Source organism: Miscanthus floridulus, chromosome 2, assembly GCF_019320115.1.
Source record: "Miscanthus floridulus cultivar M001 chromosome 2, ASM1932011v1, whole genome shotgun sequence".
Lineage (NCBI taxonomy): Eukaryota > Viridiplantae > Streptophyta > Magnoliopsida > Poales > Poaceae > Miscanthus > Miscanthus floridulus.
In genome coordinates this window covers 626,109-652,955 of record NC_089581.1, presented here as the reverse complement: position 1 = coordinate 652,955, position 26,847 = coordinate 626,109, and the positions used below count along the sequence as shown (strand labels likewise).

General features: G+C 45.1%; 3 protein-coding genes and 1 pseudogene across 3 annotated transcripts; 2 read left to right on the top strand and 2 right to left on the bottom strand.

The window, feature by feature from the left end:
• Window positions 1-959: 959 nt before the first annotated feature.
• LOC136513762 (uncharacterized) lies at window positions 960-3,831 on the top strand (annotated as a pseudogene).
• A 4,074-nt stretch (window positions 3,832-7,905) lies between these two features.
• On the top strand, window positions 7,906-11,011 carry LOC136537569 (meiosis-specific protein ASY3-like). The gene is made up of 8 exons (XM_066529499.1): window positions 7,906-8,158; window positions 8,419-8,508; window positions 9,209-9,268; window positions 9,434-9,473; window positions 9,565-9,658; window positions 10,191-10,250; window positions 10,320-10,411; window positions 10,536-11,011. The coding sequence occupies exons 1-8, from the start codon at window positions 8,016-8,018 to the stop codon at window positions 10,623-10,625; spliced, it is 669 nt and encodes a 222-aa protein (XP_066385596.1). The 5' UTR covers window positions 7,906-8,015; the 3' UTR covers window positions 10,626-11,011.
• A 3,069-nt stretch (window positions 11,012-14,080) lies between these two features.
• Window positions 14,081-17,186, bottom strand: LOC136513756 (uncharacterized). Its single transcript, XM_066507726.1, has 3 exons — window positions 15,732-17,186; window positions 15,105-15,657; window positions 14,081-15,046 (listed from the first exon to the last, which is right to left on the bottom strand). Exon 1 carries the CDS (start codon window positions 17,184-17,186, stop codon window positions 16,170-16,172), a length of 1,017 nt encoding a protein of 338 aa, XP_066363823.1. The 3' UTR covers window positions 14,081-15,046; window positions 15,105-15,657; window positions 15,732-16,169.
• A 283-nt stretch (window positions 17,187-17,469) lies between these two features.
• LOC136514199 (nicotinate phosphoribosyltransferase 2-like) lies at window positions 17,470-25,100 on the bottom strand. The gene is made up of 15 exons (XM_066508186.1): window positions 24,841-25,100; window positions 24,184-24,328; window positions 23,885-24,004; window positions 23,625-23,759; window positions 23,483-23,544; window positions 23,051-23,126; window positions 21,944-22,045; window positions 21,624-21,740; window positions 21,123-21,181; window positions 19,589-19,763; window positions 19,003-19,137; window positions 18,821-18,919; window positions 18,524-18,632; window positions 17,999-18,111; window positions 17,470-17,899 (listed from the first exon to the last, which is right to left on the bottom strand). Exons 1-15 carry the CDS (start codon window positions 24,987-24,989, stop codon window positions 17,822-17,824), a joined length of 1,674 nt encoding a protein of 557 aa, XP_066364283.1. The 5' UTR covers window positions 24,990-25,100; the 3' UTR covers window positions 17,470-17,821.
• Window positions 25,101-26,847: the final 1,747 nt, after the last annotated feature.

Here is a 26,847-nt window from a genome sequence, read left to right as displayed (position 1 = left end):
GATCCTGGTCGGTTAGAATAGGAATCCTTATCCGGCCACATATGGCAATTGTAACTGGCTAGGATTAGTTTCTAGATCTGTAACCCTGCCCCCCGGACTATATAAGGCGGGCAGGGGACCCCTCTAAAAAACATCTCTCATTGACATACAGAAATATAATCAGACGCAGGACGTAGGTATTACGCCTTCTTGGCGGCCGAACCTGGATAAAACCTCGTGTCTGTCTTGCGTCACCGTCTTGTTTGTGGCTTGCGCATCTATCTGCCGACAATCTACTACCTTGGGCATACCCCTAGGTAGACTGCCGACCATATTTCGTCGACAATGTGCAGAGCATGGACCATTTTTTGGTTAACAATGATTTGTACTTCAGTTCAAGCATTAATATTGATAGTTGCACCTTTTTAAAAATGTCAATGTTGTTAAGCACCAAGAGGATTGTATGGTACTTTGGTACGCTTTTGATTACTTGTAATTGTTTGCCATGCATGGTGGCGTTTGTGAAACAATATCAATGTTGTGTTGTCTATTTACTACCTTTCATAAGCCAATTGCTTGTTTGAATGTATTGAAATGTGTGCTTTCCTATTGAAGGGTGTTTTGATTTGGATGATAATTGAGTGTGTGCGTCCTTTAATCATGCAGTATAGTCCTTTAATCGTTGCTAGCATGAAAAAACTTTTATGTTTCTTGGCTTTGAGCTAGCAACTAATCTCTAGGATACTTTACACCGGTTCATAGGCCCTGTTCGCTTCTCTTATAATCCGTACTTTTTAGCTTCTTTTTTTAGTCGGAATAGTATTTTTCTCTCACAACAAATCAGCCGGAATAATGTTTTGGCTTGTTTTTTCAGCGAAGCGAACAGGGCCGTTCAGCTTATGTGCTGCTATGGGTTTATGTGAACTTATTTAGGCTAACCTATATCCTCCGCATAAACTTTTGTAGCCAATATCTTCAACATGCATCTAGTGGAAAATAACGGTGGTCGCACTCCATTAGGAGACTTGAAAACACCACCAATGCAGGTAACTGTTATACATATTTTGGATAAACAAGTAATTTGCATTCATTATGTATTGGTCCGCTTGAGGCTCCATGACAATTATAATGGACCAGGTTGTCATAGTGTATCCAATTCACACATACAAGCTAACGATGCTAAGCAACGCAAACGAGAAAGGGAAAGGGCACGATATGCGGAACAAAGGAATGAAATAAATAGAAAGTGTCGTGAAAAATATCATATAAAAAACAAGAAACTATTCTCACTGGTGGATCGAGAGGTGACACAATAGCCAAATTTAATCCAATCAATGTGCATTATCCTTTGGCTCTTATTTATGGTGTAATAATTATCTTATAGCTGATGGAGTTGTATTAGACAATGAAGACACAAATAACGATGAAAATAGTGATTGGTTCCATAGGAATGATTCCTACCAACCCATGCAGATTGATAAAGAGAACCTAGGTACTATTTTTCTATAAAGTTCCTCCATGATTATGGTGTTGTTGCATAATAATAGATGTTTTGCAAATAAGTAAGATGTCGTTGTTTATATTTCCTAATATAATGCTAATATGTTATTATGTAGCTGCATTTGATTCTGCTAACTCCATGAACCACCCTATGAAGAATGAGTCAAAAAATTGTATGTTAGGGAGCGCTATAAAAGTATGACGCCTGATCAGAGGCAAGCAAGGCGTGAGCGTCAAAGGTTGCATAATAGTGAGCCCAATCGTAAGGAGGCCTTAAAAATAGCTGACAAAATATTTAGAGAGATGTGGAAGCACACCCTACACCCAGAGTCTATTGCCATGGAGAACCCGTTATATATTTCTGAGCCTGTGTGGCTCACCGCAGGAGCATTTGGAGCTCATGGACCCACGGTGAAATTCAGTGATTGGTTTATCCCAGAGTCTAGTGCAACACCTCTCTATATTCCTCCACGTCATGAGGAGGTCGATGATGAAGGGTGTGATGAGTTATTGTCTAACCATATGACAAAAAGATCACATGTTCCATCTAGACAAAGATATGCGTTGTTAACACGTCGTAACACGATGTTTGAACGTCGCATTGGTTCGAACACAAGGGCATCTAATAAAGATGGTGACTGCATGGCTGAAGACCGAGTGGATGCTAACACACCCTTGCCTCAATCAGTCATGACCATCAGTGGTAAATACTGATACCTCATTATCCCATTTAGGTGACCTATATACCATATTATATCTAACCGATCCATGGTCATTTTGTGATAATAGATAGGGCACAACCCAACATTCATGCTACATCAGGCACACCAATGGCACCACTGTTTGATGATTATGAATGCATGGGTGAAGAACACCTAAATGATAACACACCCTTGCCTCAATCAGTCCTAACCAACAATGGTAAATACTGATACCTCATGATCCCATTTAGATGACCTATATTATATATATCATATTATACCTACCTCAACCATGATCATTACATGATTATTAGAAAGGATAGGACCTAGCCTTCAGCCTACATCAACCGCACCGATGACATCACTATTTGATGACAGTGGTAATTTACACTATTTTCTAACATTCTATAAACTGTTTGAACTCCTTTGTTTATTTTTACCCATAGTTCTACTAACTCATGTATCTTTGATGGCCATAGATGATGATGAGGGAGATATATTTGAAGAGGATGAGGGATACCTATTTGTTGGGCAAGGTATTTGTGCGAAAGACCAAATAGAAAACAAATCTTCCATTGCTTTATCTAAACTATTGCGGCTTAAATGTTATTTAAGATGAGGAAGATGATGATGTCCAAGACAATGACCTTGAGGTGGACACGGCTTCTGTCCCTGAAGTACCTGACTGATATGATGAGGTGTATAGTAACATGCCTATAGATACCCATATGCTAAAACCTATCGTAAATTATGAGCACTGCAATGCGAAAAGGTTTGAGCATGAACTACGTGGGTTTTGTTGTCGCAGCAGAAAGATCGAGCTCAATGAACCGAACATACCTGATGAGCTTATGAGGCTTTGGTCAAGTAACAACGCAACGCTAGGCAATTTCGTAATAGCATTAGATTTTTCAATGGCCATTTCTCTTTCAGTCCTCTATATTGTCGCCTCGATAGCGCTACTGCAAGCTAGAAAAATAGTGGCTATACACCTTTCTGCACATGGCCAGATCTATCACAACATCAGGTCATTTGGCAAAGAAGATGGTAACGAGCCAAGACATCTTGAGCTTTACTTCTACGACGATGATCCAAGCCTTGAGCACCGCTTTTGACGATGTCATGAAGAGAAGTGCAAAAAAGACAAGGAAGTTATTAAAAGGCTTGTCACCATCCTTCGTGACAACCCATACTCACAACATCTTAGGAGTGTGGTCTAGGCTGACCACCTTAAGGACTATCATGTCACACTAAACCTTGACCAAAAGCTGGACGAGAGAACATACAATATGCCATGAACTTCAGAGGTGGCTGCTGTTTGGATCGAGGGAAGCAAACTCATTGGTCAGTTCCAAAATAGTGTTGTCCTGCATGGGAAAGATAGAAGCAGACATGGCATCCGCTCATACCATGGATGTTATGATGCTTTTTCATACCCCCTATTCTTGCCTAAGGATGAGCTTGGGTGGCACATGGATATTCTAAAGAAAGGAGTTAGTATGGAAGAAGTCATCGAGTATCGTGCCCTACAGAAGGCTCGTAGTGGGTCAGAAGAAGAAACAGGTTTGTTATTCTTCTTATTTAATACTTCACATACATGTATCTCCATGGTTATTCTACAAACAACTCTAATTCATGGCTATTTTTGTAGACTCCCATGATAGACTATGTGTGTCTGTGCGTGACTACTACTGCTACAAATTTTAGATGCGTCCAGGAATATTTAACCCCATACTTTACGGCAAGCGTCTGTTCCAGCAGTATGTTGTTGACACATACATCAAGATCGAGAGTTCTCGATTAGATTATATACGCAACCATCAAGATGATATTAGGGCCGACCTCTACCAAGGATTGGTTGATAGTCTACATGCTGGTGAAGGTAGAGCAGAAGCTATTGGAAAGTGGACAGTGATGCCTTCATCATTTATTAGAGGCCCACGTGACATGAGGCATCGGTACATGGACGCCATGGCTCTAGTATGGAGGTTTGGTAAACTAGATATCTTTCTCACTATGACATGTAACCTGAACTGGGATGAGATCAAGCATGAACTCTACCCTGGCCAGATGCCACATGACCATCTAGATCTCGTTGTTTGGGTCTTTAGAGCAAAACTACAAGAGCTAAAGGATAAGTTACTAAAAAAGGATATTCTTAGAAAGGTGTGGGCACATGTTTATGTTGTGGAGTTCTAGAAGAGGGGTCTGCTGCATGCATGTTTTTTGCTAATCATGGATAGGAAGTACAAGATCACACGTGCCTAGAGCAGTATGATCGTCTCATCTCAGCTGAGCTTCCGAACAAGAAGTACCCAATCTTGTACAAAATGGTTACCAAACATATGATGCATGGCCCTTGCGGAGTGCTTAATCACGATTGTCCATGCACAAAGAGTCATGATTCCTACAAGAACTGTTACCCTAGACCTTTCTGTGATGTCATAGTATAGGGCAAGGTTTCATATCTAGTTTACAGACGGCGTGAAGATGGTCGAAAAGAAAAAGTTTGCGGACATGATCTTGACAATAGATGGGTCGTGCCTTACAATCCGTATCTCCTCCGTCTGTTCAACTGCAACATCAATGTTGAGGCTTGTGGGAGAATTAAGGCAGTCAAGTATCTGTTTAAATACATTTATAAGGGTCATGATCGGGCGTCTGTGGCTATGAGAGAGGTTGACAAGGAGGATAGTGAAGGGAACGTTGATGAGATCAAGAAGTATAGAGATGCTAGATGGGTAACACCCCCAGAAGCCTTGTGGAGGATATACGGGTTTGATTTGAGTGATAGGTACCCTGTTGTTTTGTCCTTATAGCTACATCTTCCAGAGATGCACATGGTGCCATTTCATCGGTGCAAGGGGATTCGACGAGTGCTTGATCGTCCAGGTGCTGACAAGTCAATGCTTACAGCGTACTTCGAGAAGAACATGACAGATAAAATAGCTCAAAGTATATTGTACCAGGACTTTCCCAAGTTCTATACGTGGCAAGCACAGGGCAAAGTTTGACAAAAAAGGGTATGTCGTGATACATTACGACAGATTAGAAGAATCATGGCTGCCAATCCAGCCGAGGGGGAGCGTTACTATCTTAGGGTTTTCCTGAACCACGTGGCAGGTCCACCTCCTTTGAGTGTCTAAGGCCCATGGATGGAAAACTCCTACTGACCTTCCTTGAAGCTATAGAAAGAATGGGCCTAATCGAAGAGGACAACACGTTGAATGAGAGTCTCGCTGAGGCAACCGGGTGGATGATGCCATATGCGCTGCGAAGGCTCTTTGCAACAATATTGGTATTTTGTGAGCCCAGCGATGTGTTTGGACTATAGGAAAAACACAAGGAGGAAAGGTCAGAGGATTACAGGCGCAATAACCAATCCACCTTCATGGTTGAGCAGATGGTCCTCATAGATATTCGAAAGTTGCTATAATCAATGTAGAAGGATATAAAGATGTACCCACTTACTGATATCGATGACACATATGACGCCTCGCATGACATTCCTAGAGAGATTTTTGAGAAGGCTAGCATTGAGGCTAACGAGGGTGATGTGGCTCTATCAGACACCCTTAATGAGGAGCAGTGGGCTGCATATGATGAGATTATGTCCTCGGTTGATACCAAACACGGGGGTCTCTTCTTTGTGGATGGTCCTAGCAGGATCGGAAAGACTTATCTATACAGAGCACTTCTCGCTACTATACGCAGTCAGAAAAAGATTGCTATGGCAACAACTGCACCTGGTGTCGTAGTCTCAATAATGCCTGGTGGCAGAACCGCCCACTCGTGCTTCAAGATTCCCCTCACCATTGATAATGGGGCCTTTTGCACCTTCATGAAATAGAGTGGTATTGCTAAGCTGCTTTGAGCATCATCTCTCATTATTTGGGATGAGGCTAGCATGACAAAGAGGAAGTCTATCGAGGCGCTGGACAACAGTCTCCGTGATATAATAGACCGACCAGAGCTACCGTTCGGAGGGCAGACCGTGGTGTTTGGTGGAGATTTTAGACAGGTTCTTCCCGTTGTTCGGAGAGGGTCGAGGGCTCAGGTGGTCCATGCCTCGCTACGGATGTCGTACCTTTGGGATTCCATGCGATATCTAAAACTGGCGCGCAACATGAGGGCAAAGAGCGACCCGTGGTTTGCAGAATACTTGTTGCGTGTCTGTGGAGGATCTGAGGAGACGACTGTTGATGATGAAATCCGTCTTCCTCATGATATGTGCATACTGTACACTAGGGAAGATAGTGACCTTGATACTCTAATTGATTGCATATTCCCTAATCTCAGTGCAAATATGTCAAGCAAAGGTTATATCACCTCTCGAGCGATATTATCTACGTGGAACGACTGGGTTGATATGATTAATATGAAGATGATAGGTCGTTTCCATGGGGATGAGATGGTGTACCATAGCTTTGACTGTGCGGTGGATGATCCGCACAACTACTACCATGAGGAATTCCTTAACACTTTGACACCCAATGGTCTACCTCCACATATGTTGAAGTTGAAGATTGGTTGTCCGGTCATACTGCTTAGGAACATTGACCCTGCGAACGGACTTTGTAATGGTACCAGGCTTATCATATGGGGGTTCCAAAAGAATACCATAGACGCAGAAATTATGTTGGGACAGCACGCTGAAAAAGCGGGTTTTTTCTGCCTCACATACCCTTATGCCCGTCGGACGACGAGATGTTCCCTTTCCAATTTAAGCGAAAGAAGTTCCCTATTCGACTTAGCTTCGCGATGACCGTTAACAAGGCATAGGGGCAGACTATCCCTAACGTCAGGATATACTTGTCGGAACCAGTGTTCTCGCACGGCTAATTGCATGTGGCGCTATCAAGAGCCACAGCAAGATCGAACATTAGGATCCTGGCTATGCCGGCTGCGGAGAAGGAGATGAACAAGGGGAAAGGGAAAGGGAAGGGGATGGAAAAGGAGAAGCGGAAGATGAAAGCGACAAAGGATATATTCACAAAGAATATTGTATATAAAGAGGTTCTGACTCCATGAAAGAGGTAATGCATCACGCAGTCAATACATATTTTTTCAAGATATATCAACAATACTTTATCTTTAAAATTTAACAAACAACTTATATGCAGGATACTTACAATGCAAGAAGTCAGATACTTATAATGTAAGAAGTCAGAAGCCGCGTCTTGGACTTGAACCTTTATATGCTTTGTACCAGATAACTAAACTTTAGATGCTTCACTGTGCTATTAATTTAGAGAATGGCAGTGCATTTCTTCTCATTATTATGAGAAAATTCATTCATTCATTGTCATACGAGAAAAACTTGTTAGCAGAGGCTTGAAATTTTCCCATTTTCTAAAAAACCGTGCATATATAGTTAAGAGTTATTTAAATGAACACGCACATTGGACATGTATGATGCAGCAAAAAGAACAACCAAAGTTGAATTTGAATGGATTTTTTTTGTTGTGTATTTTTGGTGGAGCCAATTGAAGATCACCCATGCATATATAAGTCACTTTTTCACCACAATTTAGTTTTTTTCCCAATATTAATAGAGCACTTTTTTTCCGGTGCAACACATGGGCATTTACCTATAGCAAACATACATAACAAACTGACTTGGGCCGCCATTGATTTGGGCCACCTCCCTAAATTCGCTAGGCCCAACGCCTCCCTCCAATCCCCCCGGCCCCCGCGGCCTAGCCCCTTCGCCGTCAAGACCCGGCGGCGTCCATTTCAAAACACGCGAAACCAAGCACGCACGGCGTCACGACCGCACCACCCCCAGAGGCAAGCGGGCAAGGCGGTCTCTCTTGGGCCCGGGCACCAGCGGCGATGTCGGCGGCGGCGAAGGCCAAGGCGAAGGCGAGCGGCGGCAAGCGGGCCGCGGCGGCGAAGGACCCCGCCGAGGCGCTCGTCTCCGACAAGAGGCGGCGGGAGCGCGACGGCATGGGCGACTCCGACCACGAGTTCGACAGGTGCCTTGCCTTGCCTGCTCCGCACCCCTCCTCCCCCCCTCTCTCTCTCCTCTCGCCTTTCGTGTTCGCTGCTTTGGATTCGCCGCGGTCCGTGAGCGAGGCTGTTGGTTCGAATCGGGGCGACGAAGCGAGGGTTTTCGTTCGTAATTGCGCCTCCGTTCCGTGACAATTTTTTTGGGGGAACTTTCGTGCGATTGATTGATTCCTCTCTACACATTTCATGATCCCGGGCGTGCCTTCAATGTGATTGTTGGAGGCAGTGACATGAAGGAGATCGTCACGTTGCTGAAGCACATCAAGGACAAGGCCCACAAGGACGGCCGGAAGAAGACCGAACAGGCCATTTCTAGGTGATTACGATCTCCATTCCCGCGCACCCACCCAGCATTTTGGTTTTACTGAATGTCTATGTGCGGGACTGTTCTGTAAGTGTACATAATGTTTTATTTAACGTGAAGTGTACATAATGTAATGTGTGTGTGTGCAACTGTTCTGTTTGCTCCAATCCAAGGGAGATTTGTTGTGGTTTGTTGCATGGCAAGCACAACATGTAGTGCAGATTTGCACAAAACGTCTGATTGATATCTGATGTGGTACCCTACTATGGAAGGCATGTGTTGGTGATACTTGCTGTGTTGTGTCTGATTTGTGCACTTCAGATGGCTGTGCTTCAAACCACAGTTTAGCAGGGCGCCTATCATGGGTGTCAAATTGTTCTCCAATCCCTGGGTGCTTTAACGAATCACTGATTGTTGTAGTAGCTCACGATTAGAGAATTTGTTGTCCCTTGGTCTGCGCATGCTGAAGGTAGCATTATTACTGAATCCACCTATGGTGTCTGGCAAGTAGATTCAGACTGGAGTTCAGGAACAATGGCATCATGGAATCTTATATAGTTTCTATCTTTATGACCAATGTCTAGGTAAACTCTGTCCTTGCTGTTCTACTGTCGTTTCCGGTGTCCACATGATGCATTCTTCAATCTGGATGTTGTACTCGTTGCAGGGAGCTATCTTGAGTACATTGCTAACAAGTTTTGGTATCTTTCAGCGTGGCAACAGAGGTTCAGACTATGGTACAGGACACCAAGTCTAGGCTTGAGAAGGAGAGGTGAGCAAATAACTAATCCATACATTAGCTCCTGCAGCGAAATCTGATGTGCTCCTTTTTAGTTGTAGCTATAGACTAAGAACTGAAACAGGCTCTTGATAATAAATACTGTGAACACCCTGAATGGAATGTACCCCTAACAATTGTTTTTATGTGCGTGCACAGGCAGAGTTTTCTGAAAGCATTGTCAAAGACTTCAAAAGAGGTTTGGAATTGTACTTGATGCTTCAATGTGCTTCTGGTTGCTAATTTGATCAGATTTTGGTTAATGGAAGATTCATTTATTTGTTATGCAGTGCGAAGGTTTGTTGAAGAATGAGTACACCAAATTTCAAGCAACACATGACAAGTTCTGCAAAGACAAAGCTGCACACATACAGAATTTCAAAGGTAGGCCAGATAAGAGCTAAGCTGATACCTATTGTGATATGCTGCATCGTTAATTCGTTATTGTCTTGCATATCTTTATCTTAGCTCATGTCATGCTTGAGCAGTCCTGGTACCATCCTTAGTTTGTTCATCATGCATATGCTGGCCTGGAATGATTACCATTTCATCTTGAATATGACACGTTTAGATCTTGACTCCAGATATTCTGTGGCCACAAGTGAGTTGTGCCGTTTGCCTTTTTTTGTTAATTATCATCAGAGGAAATCTATAACAAGCTCACCTAAGGATGCTTAATCTGCTAGCAGTTTTGCAGCTACTAAATGGAACCATATATTGCTGTGCTGTACCTATACTGTCACACACACTTTCCTATAATTCGTGATTTAGAAAGAGATAATATTTTAGTGTTAATGTGAAATCACCCATAGAGCACTGTGCTGTGCATATATTGCCTCACTGTCCTCTTCACTGAAATAGTCGTCATCAGTTATCCTCATTTTTAATTGACCTATCTGTGTACTCTTTTGTGCAGACCTGTTCTCAAAGTTTGAAGATGATAAAGAGAAATTGCTTGCGCAGTATGAACTGCAGAGTAAGTAGTAGATAGCTAGTTCCTTAAGTTGTGTTTATGAGTTTGCTGCTCTGACATGCCTTTTAACAGGGAAGAAGGAGAAGGCTACTCTATCTGAACTTGAGAAAACATTTTCAGAGAAGATAGCAAATGCAGAAGAATCTCTGAAGAAGATGAAGCAGGTAAATGTTGCAGCATGCTTGATTTTCCGATTACTGATCTCACCACCATGCATCGTTACCGTGACAACTTCGTATGGTTCACGAAACATAATCAGTTCTCTAATTCTGCATTCATGCTTCACAGGACGACAAATCAATTCACATCCTTCGCAAGTCCATCGGCTCATTTCTGAGCGGCGACCCTGATGATCAGTCTGGTCAAGATGATGACTGAATAAGCTGCTCTCACCAAATGGTTCCTAGTTTCAGATCTATGTGGATAATATGTTATTGGAGAATATATATCATCAGTGCATAGGGGAGTCAAGGATATATATAGGGAGTTGATAGTTTGTGACTGCACAACTCGTGTGCTTAGTTTTCATCGGCTCGAGCTGTGATGTTATGGAGAATGATTTCACGTTATTTACTTGGTGGATTTTAGTAGGCTTAGATTGTGCTAGGTTGGAAACGCATTTTCTGGTCGCACCATTACAAGACGTGCTATACTTGGCCTGGACGCTTTACAATTTGGTCAGCATCTGCTCTCCTCATGCCACTGCCCACTGCAAATCAAGTTCTCCTGTATCAATATTCATTCAGTAGTAAAACATATATATGGTACATGTCATTGCAAATTCTTGTGTTTTTGAAGGAATGCAAAAGCAAAACAACAGGAGATTTATACACACATACTTCAATGGAAAAAAAAGGTTGAGATCGTTGGCAATTCCACATGTCTTGAAGTTGAAGTGGTTCATACTCTCTCCGTCCTAAATAAGTTATTCCAATTTTTTTTTGAGAGATCAAGTTGATCAAACTTATAGAAAAAAAATACAACGATATATGATATTAAATAGGTATACTATAAAAATATAGTTAATGAAGAATATAATCTAATGATACTTATTTGATATCATAAATGTTATTATTTTATTATATAAATTTGGTTAAATTTAAGATACTTTGGCTGTCAAGAGAGTTGGAATGTCTTGTAATTTGGGACGGAGGGAGTATGTTGTTTAAGGAATGCAAAAGCAAAAGAACAGAAGATTTACACACATACTTCACCGGGTAAAAAAAAGGCTTGATATCGTTGGCGATTCCACGGTTCTTGAAGAGGTAGCATCTCCTGACCTGTACTGTAGCTTGGAAGGAACCGGTTCCTAGCTCATGCATGTTTACTTGTTTAGGGCATCAGGCACGCCTTTTGAAAGAGGCAGTGGCTTGATCGGGTCCGTGCACATCGACCATGGCTGCCATGGAGCACGCCTTGCACTGGAGGCACCACCGGCCGACGCACACCATGGACGTGTACCGCTCTCCACACCCGGGGCACTTGGCCGGGCACTGGAACACCTGCCGCCCCGCCGCGGCCGGAGGCTTCTTTTCCGTCGGCGGCTTCGTCTGCCACGGCGTGTTGAGCCACGCGGGGCAGCGGGCGCACCTCATGCCGTCCCGCCGCTCCCGGCGCCCGACCATGCCGCGGAACTCGGTCTTGCAGGAGGGGCAGTAGATGAGGATGGGCTCGCGCGGCTCCTGCACCGGCGGCTGCATCATCATCAGCACCTTCACCTTCGGCCGCGGAGGCTGGGCCTGGGCCTGGGCGGCGGCGGCCGGAGGCGGGGGAGTGCTCGACGGTGGCGGTGGCGAGAGGGCTTCATCGCGTGCCTCCCGCAGCAGCCTGAAGGCGCCCTCGGCGGCGGCGCAGTGGGTCTTGTCCGGGTGGACGAGGAGCGACAGCCGTCGGAACTGCTTCTTGACGGCGTCCTGCGTGGCGGTGGTGTCGGCGTCGGCGCCGGGGCCTATGCCGAGGACTGTGCGCCAGCCGCCGGGGCCGCCGCGCTCGGCGGCGTGGACGTGGACCTCGTACGCCGCGAGCGCGTTGTCCACGCCCGGAAGGGTCGGGCAGAGCCGCTTCGCCTTCTTGGCCTTTCTGTGCGCGTCGTGGATTTTGCCGGCGAGGAAGAGCTCCTCCGCGAGCCGGTATGCCTTCTCGGCTTTCTCCCTCGCGTTACACACCGCCATGTGGGAGCCTGCTGGATTGAACTGGCCTGGATGGACGGAGCCTTTGCATGGAGAGGGAGATATATAGCTGGCTCTTCAGTTGCCTCCAAGTCGGGGTCGGAATCCGATTGGAGTCGGCGTTTTCGTCTCCGCGCGGCGCGCGTTCCAGTCGGAGTCGAGTCCGAATCGCCCGATGGAAAGCACCTGGCTCCGCCCCGGTATCGGAGTCTATCTAGTACTAGTAGCTTTTTATTTTGTTATAATGCAAAATCATTACGTGACGAATCTAATGATACTAGCATAATAAATATTGACATTTTTAGCAAATTTGATCAAAATTATGACTGTTTAACTCATACTATATTAGAATTTACCTTTTTCTTTCGGACCGAGTGTGTTTTGTCATCTGATGGAGTAGGTCACAAGCAACTAAGTAAATACAGTTTGTATCCAAGAATGTCTTTTCAATTTTCTTATTATCTTTTCTCATCGCAAACTCTCTCTGCCTTGGAGCACGTGTAGAGGTAGATCCCCCCCCCCCCCCCCTTACCTATTATCTGCCTTTTTTTGAGAATTTCTATTCATCTATCGGATGGTATTGTGTCTCTTAATCAATCAGTTTTCTATGGCTATGATTCTGTTGAGATTCGTGCATTCTGAGGTGTGTCTTTGTTTCTGGGTCACTTCCCTGCGTGACGGGCTTGTTTCCATGTACTAGGCCCATTTCAGTCCATCTTTCATTTTTTATTCCTTTGGTCAATTCAGACACTCGATGGAGGAGATAGAGTGCGCTTTGTCCGGAGACGGAGGAGTAGGCGGAGGCGGAGGCGGGTGCAGGTGGAGGTGGAGGCGGAGGCGGAGGCGGAGGCGGGGGCAGGGGCAGCGGTGGGGGCGGACGCAGATGCGGAGGTGCCGACGCGGATGGCGCTGATGGACTCTCGTGAAGCCCATGCACTGTATGATCAGCACATCACCTCGCTTGGAAGCAGGTACTCGAGAGAGGGGCTGAGCCCCCCAACCGCCTGCTCCACCGCGGTATCACTAGCTTAGCAGGAGGCTGCATTGGAGGCTCACAAATCAGTGGAGAGTCCCTCTTACGCGTCACTTTGTTGAAGCTATCGAGGCGGCGTTTGACGGAGTCGTCGTTGTCCTCAGCCGGGTGGGTATCCACCGGCGGTGAACTGGGAGGGGTTGAGTCCACAGCCCAGTGAATGGGGCGTGAAGATGGTGTCCGCAACGCACCGGAGACCACTGCCGTCGGGTCATCATCCTCCAGCTGGGTGGCCGCCACTATCGGGGCCTCATCTTGTGGTGGGGGGGCCACCGGTGGTGACAACAGGCGCTCAAGAGAAGGCCACGCGACGATCCGACTGCTGGCGAGCGAGGCAGCGAACTCCTCCAACATTGGGTCCTCCGTGATGTCGCGACCATGCGTGGCGTCCGAGTACAGCGTCAGCGTCAGCGTCAACGGGTCAGGCTGGACAATGCCTGTCTCGCTGGACAGCTCACCATCGAGGTGAAGGCCGGTGCTGTCTGTGCAGCCCCTGCCGACCGCCTGTGACGCCTCCACCTTCGGCGCCGGCGACTGCCAATGGCAGGAATGGCGCTGTCCGACTTGACCCCACCAGCGAACCATCATGGTCCGCCGACCCAGTGGAGCAGGCGTTATGGGTGCTACGAAGAGGGCGATGCGGCTGGCGACCCATGGCTCTTGCATCGCCCGAGCTCCGAGAGCCCAAGCGCCTTGGCCGCTTGCAGTTGCGCGCAATGTGTCGAAATCCCCTGCACCGCAGACATCATTGAGGCAGCTTGCAGGTTGCCACCGGATGCGCGGAGGAGAGGCAATTAAGGCACTTGCCGAGAAGATCTGCCGGGATGTGCCTCGGTGGTCGACGACTCGCTGGCTGGCCTCCGCCTGCTGGCCCTCGTTTTGCAACTCAAATATGGCGACAATTATTATTTTATATTCTCTAAGGCGCAATCCAGACCATGCTGAAAAATACCTACTTGTGCTGTCCTAGCTTGCAAGCTAGCTGTACTTGGACCTCATTCATGTGTCGTTAGATTGTTAATAGGAACTCATTGGCAACATCATATCCTCAATGAGCAGTTGAAATATTTTTCATTTTACTGAATAATGTTCTATAGAAGCTGGGCCAAAACTGGTTCTAAAGAAAGCTGTATTGTTCCCTATAAGCTTTTAAGTGTCAAACGTCAAATTATTTCCACCTTTCTGATTCCACGTACAAACAAAACTATCACCAACGGCTAGATTATGCAAAGCCAAGGTTCCAGGCCTCAAATCTGTGTGTAATCTCTCATGTTCCTCATGGTCCTTGCACTTTCAACCAACATTGCAGACTACAGTTTCTTTGCTCGTAGCAACAAAGCACATAGCACAGCCTACAAGTAAGCTTTGATGGAATTTCATCACGGCATAGCATGAACATTATTCTTTTGTTACTAATATAGATGTGCATAAAGCTTACATGTATCACGGCAGAGAACTTTACATCATGGTTCATGAATCAACACTTCCCATGCATGCTATCCCTTTGCTTAATTTATATGTCATGAAATTTACCAAGCTGATAGCTGCAACATCAGCAGTCAATCCCTAGCGGTGGCTTCACAGATGATTCCATCAACCTCAGACAAAAATTTTGGGAGAGCCTCTAGCGGTGGCTTCACAGATGGTTCCATCAACCTCAGACAAAAATTTTGGGAGAGCCTCCAATACCTGGTCTTTTGGGGACCAATTTTTTGGTAGGGCTGTTTTCAGATATATGGATGTTTATGGAACTTAGACCAACTATAATCTAAAAAACTGGAATGGTCCTAACTCCTAAATAATGACAACTTCACTATTGAAGCAAAATTAGCCTTTTTACTATCTTGTAAAAAATGGTTAAGTGGAAGAGATGCCCTATATTTGTAGGGCTCTATAACATATAATCGTCAACATCAGTACCTGTTTTTTTTTTCCTCTGAAAAAACATTATAAATTAAGGTAAAGACTTTACTCCAAGTTTTTTTACTTGTTTGGAACTACTTTTGCTTAGCAATATATACTCTTATTTCAGAACGTCCACTCTAAATGTTTAGTTTTTTTCTTTAACTTGGGTGCTAACCTTGCCTGTTCTGGTACTTGTTTCAGAGGTACTTGTTTCAGGGAAGTGTGCTTCCAGCAGCAGCATACAGAGTACAGAGTTTCAGAGCTGCTCGTTGTGGGGTTTGCAGCTCCTCCGTTGACAGATGACCTGTTTCAGTACCAACGACATTCCATCATCTCTTTGGGAGATCGACGAAACATGAATAGAAAAAAATAACTCACAATTGTCATAGAAACCAGGTGTCCTGCTCAACCAAGTTCTCCAGGATCAACACTGACGAGTAATGTGAGTCATACATCGAGACTCGAGACAAGTAAGCAGAAGATCACATTATTTAACGACTTACAATCTCAACCATGGCACTTCACGATTTGCACATGCTTCCTTGAATTTTTAAGAACAAACGAGCAAATCAGTGGCATGCATGTATTGTAGCAGCAAGCAATATAATGCATCGTTGCAAATTCGCAAACAAACCTTCACCGTCCCACAAAGTCTTCGTCCAAGAAAAGCTTTTCATGCAGATGCAGTTGCAAAAGGATGATGATGGAGTCGAGGTCGTTCTTCTAGCCGGCGGCGCCACACCTGCAAGAGACACACACATGCACAGTCCCGTATTCTTTGCAATGCAAAGAGATGAAGGAGGAGGAGAAGAAGCTTCAGAAAGCGATGGCCCGGTGGCGGTCGTACACGTAGACGAAGGCATCGTAGGAGCAGGCCTGGCACCTGAGTTCGCACATCCCACGGGACACCAGCGACGAGAAGGGCGTTTTGCACCGGGAGCACTCGGTGGGGCACGTGAACTTCTCCCGCTCGTCATCGTCACGTTGCCGCCGCCGCGGCGGAGGATCGCGTGGCGGTGGCTCAGCGGCGGTGGCTGCAGGGGACGGGGCTGAGGCACCCTCCGCCTGGCTCTGCTGCTGCGGCGGCGGATTGAAGGGAGTGCCGCACGAATGGCACCTGCCGCCGGGCGTGCCGCGGTGGCCGCCTCCCGCGGCGGACTCGGACTCCGAGCAGCAGTGCCCGCAGTAGGCGGTGCCCTTTTTGCGCGCGTACCTCGACCGCCACGCGTTGAAGTTGACCGAGGACGCCGACGAGAAGGGCGGCGGCGGCGTGTAGCCGTACGATAACCAGGTGCGCTCGGGCGGCGGCTTGTAGCGGAAGTACGACGGCCACCCGTTGGGGTCGGGGTCGGGCGCTCCGGCCGGCGGCGGCGAGTTGGGGAAGAACGAGGACCACCAGTCGGGGTCGGGGGCTCCGGCCGGCGGCGGCCTGGGCTTGGGTCCGGGTCCGGAGCCGGTTCCCGGAGGGTGGCGGGCGGAGAGCACCTCCCACGCCCGCTGGAGCAGCTTGAACGCGCCGTCGGCGGCCGCCGAGCGGTTCTTGTCCGGGTGCAGGACGAGGCAGAGACGCCTGTACCGCTTCTTGATGGCGTCGTGATCGTGCGTGACTGGCTCCGGCTGGCCGACGCCGAGCACCGCGTACCAGCAGTTCCTCCCGCCGCGGGCGGCGGCGTGGACCTCGTACGCGGCGAGGGCGCTCTGCAGGGCAGGGAGCGACGCCAAGTGCCTCTTGGCGTTCCGGACCACCCGCAGCGCGCCGTCGAGGTCGTCGACGAGGAAGCGCTCCTCCGCCGATCTGAAGGCTTTCTCCGCCTCCTCAGTGCCGGTCGCCATGAGAGAGTCAGAGCCGGGGATCGAAGGGACTCGGCGTCGACGAGACGAGACGAGATATATATCCGGCAGAAGGCGCGCGGACAGTCCGACTCGAACTTGCGTGATCGCAATCTACGCGGAGGCAGTCGGCAGATGAGTCACCGCCTCGCGCCTCGGACTGGCGCAATCTCTCCCCGTATTCGTTACATAATACAATAAACTATTTTAATAAATATAAATAAAAACCATTCTCCCTGTTCTTTTAATAAACAATCCAATTTGACTTTCAGTAAAATGCATAAAATTCAGCAAGTGATAATGGTAGGGTAACTATCAAGGCAAAGTAAATTTGTCTCAAATTCAGTGATTGCTTCTCATCGCCTTTAAAGAGTCATACAACACAGTATGGGTATCCTCTTGATTCCCAGGACGCAACACTTCGGCTACGGTCTGTTTCCACAGACGCACCACCAGCACATCCTCACATTTTACTGAAGCGCAGCGATGGTAAAACATCTGCAGAAATTGCTCCAACGGCAACTGTTTATTAAGATCAGAAATTTGTCCGACGGCAACAGTTTATTAGGACCCATGAGAGGAGCAGGTTATTAGAGTTAGGTTTGTTTGGGCTCCGACCCTACCGCCACCTCATTTCTTCATTGCAGTTCTCCGACGGGCGCTTCATTGAGCCACAAGAAATGGATGAAGTCATACAGCTTAGTGCTCACGCTTACCTGTTCAGATACAACGATGCATGATGAAATATGAGTTCGATCAAATTGTCTTAGCTTGTGACATTAATAGCATCCAGATCAAGAGTTAGATTAGACTACCTTGTAAGGTGTTGGGTTCAGCCGCCTCATATGGTCTGGCCTCATTCGGTCCAGATGGTGAATACACCGAGTCCTAATCTCCTGGATGGATGGAAGCACCTCCCGTGGATTCGCTTCACCAAATGACAACACAACACATGTTGACATCAATGGCTCCCAGCTTAAATAACAATTTTATTATCCGTCTAACAATTTAAACTAAACGAGGACACATACTTAACTGATGTAAGTGATAATCCTACAGCTCTTGCGGTACGGTTGTTATGATAGCAGTGCACTATCCCTAGTGGCAGAAACCCTATTCTATATTTGGCTGTGGTGATTAGCATCATACATGCAGTGACAATAAGTTATTTTAGGTAATGCCAATACTAGCAGCACATCATAGTCTACTATAGTACACATCAGTGTATTGTAAATATGCTTCATGAAAGACAACTAGCACGGTCAATGGAGCATGCATGCACAAGGGGCAAATAAGGTAACAAAACACTATGCAAAAGTAACTCAGGTGAGAGTTCATACATGAAGTTCCAGGCCAGTAGCACCTCAATAATTCCTCAACATGCTGCGGAACAACATACGCTCTCTTTGATTCATTGAAAGGGTGACGACACAGGAGCCTTTCACCAATCTATAAACAAATGGTAAATCATAAAACCCACCAGCTGTTTCAGATTTCGTAAAATAGTAACTATGGCATACAAAATCACAACTGAAAGAACATGTAGGTGCCATGTAGCCTAGAATTTTGAAGTGAAATATTTTTTTTATGCAAGCTCACCGTTTGTATTTTTAAGCATTAACATGGATATTGTTTACCTTTGGACCTGGCTCATCTTCTCCAGTCATTATATCAACCAACGGATATCCTTCTTTGCCATACAATCTGTAGCATTTTTTCTTACATGGTATCGATACCTGGAGCAGACAACTAAGTTCTCGGTCTGTTTGGATACATAGAAGACTTATTTCTGCTATGAAGTAATAATGGCTATACATACCTTTGTGACATCTTCAGAAAGCTTAATGCGAGGCTGTTTGTTAATCTCAACTAATTTGAATACACAACCAAGTGCAGCTTGTGCATAGCATGTAACTAGGTAGGTGCCAATACCAAACGCATCTACCTCATGGCCCTACACAAAAAATGCCAGTATGTATAGATTGCAGTGACGCAATAAATGTAATTAATGTGAGCACGCATGTATTTATCACGGCCTTGCACATTTGAACCTGCTTGCACAGCCATGTGTGATGTTGAATTCATCATAACAAAGAATTAAACAGAGGTTTCCACTAGCCGGTTAATTGGTACCAGGTATTGTAGTAAGCATAAATAATTCATTTCTTCCTGTTAGTACAGGGACCATGCTGTTCCAGTCTGTATTAGACATGTGCTAGTCAGTAGCTGTAACTACTAAGCACGTAGTTCAGTTAATGATATCTGACCATTGGATCACACATATCATTAGCACAAACTTAAAAATGTCAGAAATTACAATATACATAATTTCCAAACCTGTTCTACAAGAGAGAAATCTACATGCTACGATGTCAACCATTTTGAATGGATAATATGTAGATTACCTGTTTGTTCAGGGCATCTATAGTTTCTTCATTAAGATCATTGCTTGCTGTGATACTTGTTTTCCCAAAACCAACGACTTCAAATTCTTTTTCAATTGCACGGAAGAACTTGCGGGACTCAATGGATAGGTATGCTAAGTCACCAGAGTCCAACCTAATACCGACTGCCTTATACCTGCAATGAAAACTTATGTAAGTGCCAACGGCAAATGCTTATCTCTGCTGCTTTCTTTGGAACACTTAACAATCACTAATAGACCAACGAAGCATGAATTGCAAATATGAAACTGAAACATGTCAGTTCCATCATGCTGTGGTATGACAAAGTAGCACCTATCCGCATCTCTGTCCTCTGCTTGCTGTCTGCTCCATCTGAAAAGATCAATAGTCAGCCGCCCAGCCCCCTAAGCTCCCAGAGGAGCTTGACTGCCCATGACCAATTCCTGTGCCTGAGACCGCCCACCCGCCAACAGCCTGTCTGGCTCCGGCTGAGCTTGTACGCCATGGCATTGTTGTATGCCACCCACTGCACAGCTTCATACTCACGGACATACACAGCCCAAATTAAAACTAATGAAGACTAAAACCAATGAAGACTAACCGCTCTAAAGATCCACCCTAGCAGCAAGCTAATTAATGCACGAAGGGAGCAACTGGGATGAACAAAGCCATGGCTTCAAATTTGAGCAAACCAGTGGCAGTTCATGCCTTGAAAATAGACCGGGGCTTCCAATCATAAATTTATAATTTGAGTTTTTTATAGTGGCAGAGCGAATTTTTAAGTCAGACTTATCAAGAACAATAAAGAATTTTAAGAATCATTTGTTGCTGAAATGTATATAAAAATTTGAACCTGGGTGGTCTGGGTATACATCCACACCCTCGATCAACTGAGCTAGCTCGTTGCTGAAATATCAAAGCAACTAATACTCACATGCAAACCTGGAGTTTCCTAAATCTCAGCAATACACATGAGATGCATTTGTGGAGTAACTAAAAAATAACGCACTTAGGGCAGCGAATTTCTAACGCAAAGAGCCAAGAGAGCAAGTGCTGGTATTGGTTCCTATGCCCAAAATGCTTGTTAGGGAGAAAGTTTCTTGCTAATTAGCAGTGGTAGACCCACCGCCCGGCCACCCTGGGCGGCCAGCCAGGCTCCTCCGCGATGTGCAAAGGAAATTTTCCATTGTATTAAATAGAAACTCTGTATTTTTTCTAGATAAATATTCTTGCACAATAAGAATTGTCCGGGTTCTTATAAGTGTCTGGCTCCGCCACTGCTAATTAGTGTTACATATCACACCAAAAGTCCCTGATTATTCCTAAATATTCATGCCATCACTTCTAGGTAAGTTAGGCAACAATGAACCTCAAAACTGAATATTGAGTACAATGGAAGGGCTAAAGAAAAGACAAGTTTACTTATGTTGAAAGTGCAATTGCTCTTTATAAAGGAAGCAACCACAAAGTTTTACTTGTGCACGTTGAGAAAAGGAAAACTAAGTATTAAGGAGACGGGCTCAGACAAAATTACCCCATATCATTGAGGGCCAAAGCAACAGCACAGAAGTTTGGCACTCCACTTCTCGTGACCTAGCAGTGGCATGGATTAAAATATCAGCTATGCTCAGATAGAAGTTGATGTGCTAATTCTATCAAGGTCATCCCTAAGCATTCACTATTTCATGAGCAATCCACTATCTCTAGCAAGCCTAAGCTGGATACAAATAATCATAACTAGCAGGTCAGAATATATGCAATCCACTATCCCCGCGAATAAGTTGGGGGCCTATTTTTTTAATTAACAATTCCACAGTTCCTCCTAGGTTGGTCGAGCTTTCATTTTTTGTTCTTTTCTATCTTTTGATTATTTTTTCTCAAACTACGCAGGAGAGCTGCATGTCATTTCAAGAAATCATATGGTGTCTGCAATGTTTATCCAGCACGGGGAAAAACCATTAAACAGAAGAAACATTATTTTGCACATGTCACAAAACAACATAGAAAACACAATTGCTGACAAAGATCAACTTACATCATATGTGTCAACCAAGGCCAGGAAGGAATTTGGAAATGCCAGTGCATATGACGTGAATGCAGCCAACTCACTTTGGTTTGTTTCTCCAAAGGTACCATGCAATGAACTAGATTCCTGAGAATAACAAATTATAGATCTTGACTAGTGGATAGTTGAAAACAAATTACTAAGTACTAGGAGGTCTGTAACTTCAAAATGCAGGGAAAACTCTATTGTAACTTGCAAGAAGAAAATGAATAAGTGCACATGAAATATCTAATTCAGCATGCTTTTCCAAATCTGAGTGGGTAGTAATTAATCTGTAACATGAGCAACACCTGAATCCTGATCAGCCAATTCTGCACCAGAGAGCCAAAATCTTCACATTTCTTTGAACCATCAGAACTACTAAGTGCTTTGTCAGTAATGTCATCAAGACCCTGCAAAACGATACTAAGTTAGAGCAGAAGTCCACTGGGAATGAATAGAAGCTTTGCTTTCTCGTCCAGAAAAAAAAACCCGAATCACATAGTTGCAAAGTTCATAGCATACTATCTCATTGCCCACTGTGAAGCATTTGATCCCTCACTGCACCTTCAGACCTTCTACATTTACATCATGGACAGATTTCAAAATATCTAATCCTAAAACGTCTTGGTTGTGAATACTATGTATACTCGACTTACAGGAAAAAAACACAATGTACAAGATGAGATCCCTATCTTCATTATATACTTCATCCATCACCCCACATTATTATATGTTTGAATATTAGGGGGTAGCAGTGGCACCTGACAAAGCATCTGGGTTATCAAATGCAAGCCAACTAGAATTTTTTTTTGTTCAATATGCAAACTAACAGATTGTCCAACAGAGACCTCCAGAGGCACCGGTGCGTAGTGGAATCCTAAGCCAGGATAGTAACGTGAAGAGAGACAGAGGAAGACCGAAGTTGACTTGGGTAGAGGCAATAAAAGGAGACTTGAAAGGATGGAATATACCCAAAGACTTAGCCTTAGATAGGAGTGCTTGGAAAACAGCTATTCACGTGCCTGAACCTTGATTGCTTCTGTTGGGTTTCAACTCTAGCCTACCCCAACTTGTTTGAGACTTAAAGGCTTTGTTGTTGTATGCAAACTAACAGATTCATCATTTCTCAAGCCATGAAATAGTACGTTAATCCTATAATTGTGCAAACGAGAAACAGAGGAACTATGGAATAAAGCATGCTTGCACTATCTGAACCTGATAAACAAATCTGTACATTACTACAGAAGCATTGGATCTAACAACAAAGAAAAAAACAGTTGGAACAGGACTAATCACTAATGTCCAATGTTTCTAGTATAGATAATGGCATAACGACACACAGAAAACTCCGTAAAATGACAGTAAATTGAATCATTCACAAAGCAAGATTGGAATAACAAGAAGTCACCACTAACCATGAAGGAGCTGACAAATGCATGTGAATGAGTCCCACGTATTGGTATCCCAAACAATCTTCCTGCTGCAACATTGCTGTTCAGGTAGATATCATATATTATGATGATGACAACTGACTTTCCTTCCAAGTAAATTTATAAAATAATCTTCTAGCATTGCAAGATCTAGTATACCTACTCAGTAAGAAAATATCTCACCTCACTATGACTTATCATATATATGAGCAATATGCTACATGCCTACATGTTACTATTCTAGATGGTTCATTTAGATTGCATCTAGGCGGACAAATACCCAGAAGAGCGCAGAAAATAGCGAATCTAAGCTATGAACGAGTCCAAAAAAAAGAAAAACTCAAAAGGCTAGATAAAGTCAGAGCACATAGTATTCTATAACTACAGCACTGTGTTCATTGAGTGAGCAAAGCAGACCTTGTTGCATCAAAGCCTCCCATATAACAATATCTTGATGCGCTGATTCCTCCATCAGGTCCCTGATAGATGAGTATTTATAGGTCTAACATACAAAGGTTAATGGATGAGCAAGCAAACCAGTATGAAAAGTAAGACCCACTTGAGCCCGTCGAAGTCCAAATTCAAGTAAATTCTTCGACTTTCCAGCTACAAGTCGGTGCCGTGCCGCATTTGTGGTAACCAGAGAAGCATAGTTGACCAGATTTAGAAATGGAGTTTCAAGAAGCTGGACAACCTGGGACAAACATCGCAACCTCAATGTATGGGAAAACTGGAATATCAGTGCATGTTAAAAATGTGTCAACCTACAGCAGCTACTGTTGTGAAGCTTTTACATGCTAACTTATTCCTGGTACTTACAGCAACAGGTCCTTCAATTCTCATCAGTGGAACTTTAGGGAACACAACATAACCCTCGGGTATGGCATAAACCTCCACGTCTGAGCAGTCAATCGAACGTAGGTACTCAAAGAAGCCGTCCTACAACAGGAGCGGTGAGCATAAATTAGCTGGTTGCCACAAGACATGGAAAGAATCATCATAATATGAAATGAGCATAGTTGAGCTGCTAATGAAAACTACAAATGTTTTTCAACTGTACATCATGCAGAATTTCCAATAACATGATCCAGTTTTTTCAACAAGACTAGCAAATTCACCTCACATGTAGGCATGACAGATTGCAGAAATTTGGTTTCATCCTCCGTGAACTTGAAGTTAGCAATGAACCTTATACATTCCTCGAGGCCGCCAAAGATGGTGAACTCACCGCCAAATGGATTTTTCCGGAAGTAGAGATCAAAGCTGAAAACATTTCAGTTCGCAATAAGTACAGGTGCAAGAGAGTAAAGCATAACTAGAAGACCGATACAAACAGAAGAACTGTGACGGTGATTTACACACTTGCTAAACTACACTGCATTGTACCAAGTACCACCTAGATAAAGATTAAAGCACTTGGCCTAGTGCAAACGGTTTTCCATTGCAAACCTAATCTTACAACATACTGAAACGAAACTACCGAGCAGAGCCCAAATCTGTTCAGAGTTTAGCAGACCACAATTATCACAGCTAGCCCAGCCTCTCGCACGATTATCACAGCTAGCACTGCCTAATTCGAGGCGGGGCCATACCTACCAACCCCTCCTCACCGGCGGCGCCATACCTATCGCCCCCTCCTCACCGGCCTTACAAATCGCCACTACTCCGCCGGAGGTAAGTGTAAACTGACACCACAAATCGAGGGACAGGACAGAGGAAACAAAGGGAGCGTGGGAGAGTTAGGGGTGGGGAGGAGCAGGGGGCTCAGGGCTAACACTGCGCGGTCGAGGTGCTTGCCGGCCTTCCAGTAGGCGTAGGCCATGGTGAACTGGTAGAGGTCGGTGAGCAGCGGCGTCACCATGGGGTTCGTCGGGCGCGGAACACCGCCGCCGCCGTGGCTGGCGTCCCCGTTCGCCGCCGCCATGTTTTTTCCCCCTTCCCGTGGCGCGCGTCTCGTGCTCCTGTGATGGAGACTGGAGAGGAACCGAGAGCAAGTAGGGGAAGAGGAGTGGTGGTGGTGCCGGCTACGGTGGCGGCTCCTGGAAACCTTTTGAGCCCGAAACCGAAAGCGAAAAGGCCGAGATCGCGACGACGCGGACACGTGGCGCCCCGCTTTGGGACTGACGGGCCTGGTTGGCGTATGGAGAACGCGAATCACGACTAGGGGCTGTTTCTGTTTGGTTACCTGGACCGCATCCCCCGCCCGATTTCATTTCATTGCGGCTCCTTCGTAGTCAAATGTTAAGATACATTTCAGATATCGCCTATGACATTGAGTTGGTGAGCACCAGGCACCATTTGCTCGCTGTGTGTCTGTCATCAGGCTTTAGCCTAGCGCCCCAAAAGAAGGCTTCATCTTTGCACGCTGATCGCGCAACGTTCAGGTTCATTTGCTCGTTTCTGACGGAGATGGAGTTCCGCCACTTCCAAATGTGCCAAGAGCAAACCGGCAGAAAAGTTCCAAAGTGTCGCTGGGGGATATGGTCCGGGGACTGAATTTCCATCAGCTTTTCAATTGCCTAATCTCCGTCAGTGCTAATGCCAGCGGCCTGCCAGAACTGACGCGCTGAGGTTCAGCCAAAGATGATGCGTGATGTTGTCTCGGCCGCCGAGTTGCAGACATCACATGATTCAGAGTCAACAATCCATGTCTAAATCCATGTCGCAAAGGCAGCTGTCTGGATCCAGAGACTAAAGTTTAGAAGAGTCACATCGAATATTTAGATACTAATGAGAAAGACTAAACATGAGCCTAATTAGACTTAATAGATTCGTCTCGTAAACCAGTCTCAATCTGTGCAATTAGTTTTATAATTAGTCTACGTTTAATACTTTAAATTATTGTCCAAACATTCGATGTAACATAGACTAAACTTTAGAATGGGGAAACCAGATTCTTCAGTGTGACAGACACCATGTGTAAATCCAACATACATAACCTGATGCAATACCTCCAGAGCAACCGCAGCAGCCAGGCTAGCAGGTCTAATTTTGCAATCCATCATACAATTATCAACGAAGGAGTCCTCCAGAGATCCGGAGTTTAAGACGCAGCTCGAAGCAAAAGGAGCTGTCGGTATCTCGTTCCCAGCTTACACACCAAACAGACAACCATCTTTTGCACACGGGCAGAGGTCCATGGCATCCAAAACGTTTCTTTAGAATCACTAATACCTCATTGAACCTTACAACACCAGCTTTTAAAATATGTTTCATAGACAGTTTCTTCTCAGTGACACTTTACGCCACTACCTGAAACTACTATTTGGAATCACAAGGTGTGATTTGCCGGGCTCTGTCCTGTTCAGTATGCGCATAACCTCAAATGTGATTGTTGCTGAGTAATGATCATCGGGACTTCATATACTCCTAGATTACTCAGAAGTGTAACACAACCGACCAAATCATAAGAACGTAAGTACAAAAACAATCATCGAAGTGATCAAATTCCTGTACTTAAGCTCCCATAATCCCGGTAGTCCAGAAATCACGAAGGATTTCAACCAACTCTCGACATACAAACCAAGACCGTAGTGATTCAACACAACACATCATTCGTTACAACATTTCACAAGTAGTATTCGGATTACATCCATCAGAGTTCAAATAAAATATTACAAACCAAGTTCAAATCTGCGGAAGCAACATAGTTTAGTACATAACTTTATAGTTTCAAATACATTGCCAGATCTTAGTCGTGTCCCACAAAAGCATCTTCAGGTACGAGAACTAGGAGAGACCGCGCCCAACGGTCTAGTCTTCATCCCCAGCCGGGAGAAGGC

Bases quoted from the DNA above. Each gene is read 5' to 3' on its own strand.
- LOC136537569 (XM_066529499.1), top strand. From the start codon at position 8,016: ATGTCGGCGGCGGCGAAGGCCAAGGCGAAGGCGAGCGGCGGCAAGCGG. The intron at 8,509-9,208 runs GTGATTACGATC...GGTATCTTTCAG, and splicing joins ACCGAACAGGCCATTTCTAG to CGTGGCAACAGAGGTTCAGA. The intron at 9,269-9,433 runs GTGAGCAAATAA...GTGCGTGCACAG, and splicing joins TCTAGGCTTGAGAAGGAGAG to GCAGAGTTTTCTGAAAGCAT.
- LOC136513756 (XM_066507726.1), bottom strand. From the start codon at position 17,186: ATGGCGACCGGCACTGAGGAGGCGGAGAAAGCCTTCAGATCGGCGGAG.
- LOC136514199 (XM_066508186.1), bottom strand. From the start codon at position 24,989: ATGGCGGCGGCGAACGGGGACGCCAGCCACGGCGGCGGCGGTGTTCCG. The intron at 19,764-21,122 runs GTAATTTTGTCT...TTTTCATTGCAG, and splicing joins TTGGCCCTCAATGATATGGG to GTATAAGGCAGTCGGTATTA. The intron at 17,900-17,998 runs GTAGTCTAATCT...GTATCTGAACAG, and splicing joins TGAACCCAACACCTTACAAG to GTAAGCGTGAGCACTAAGCT.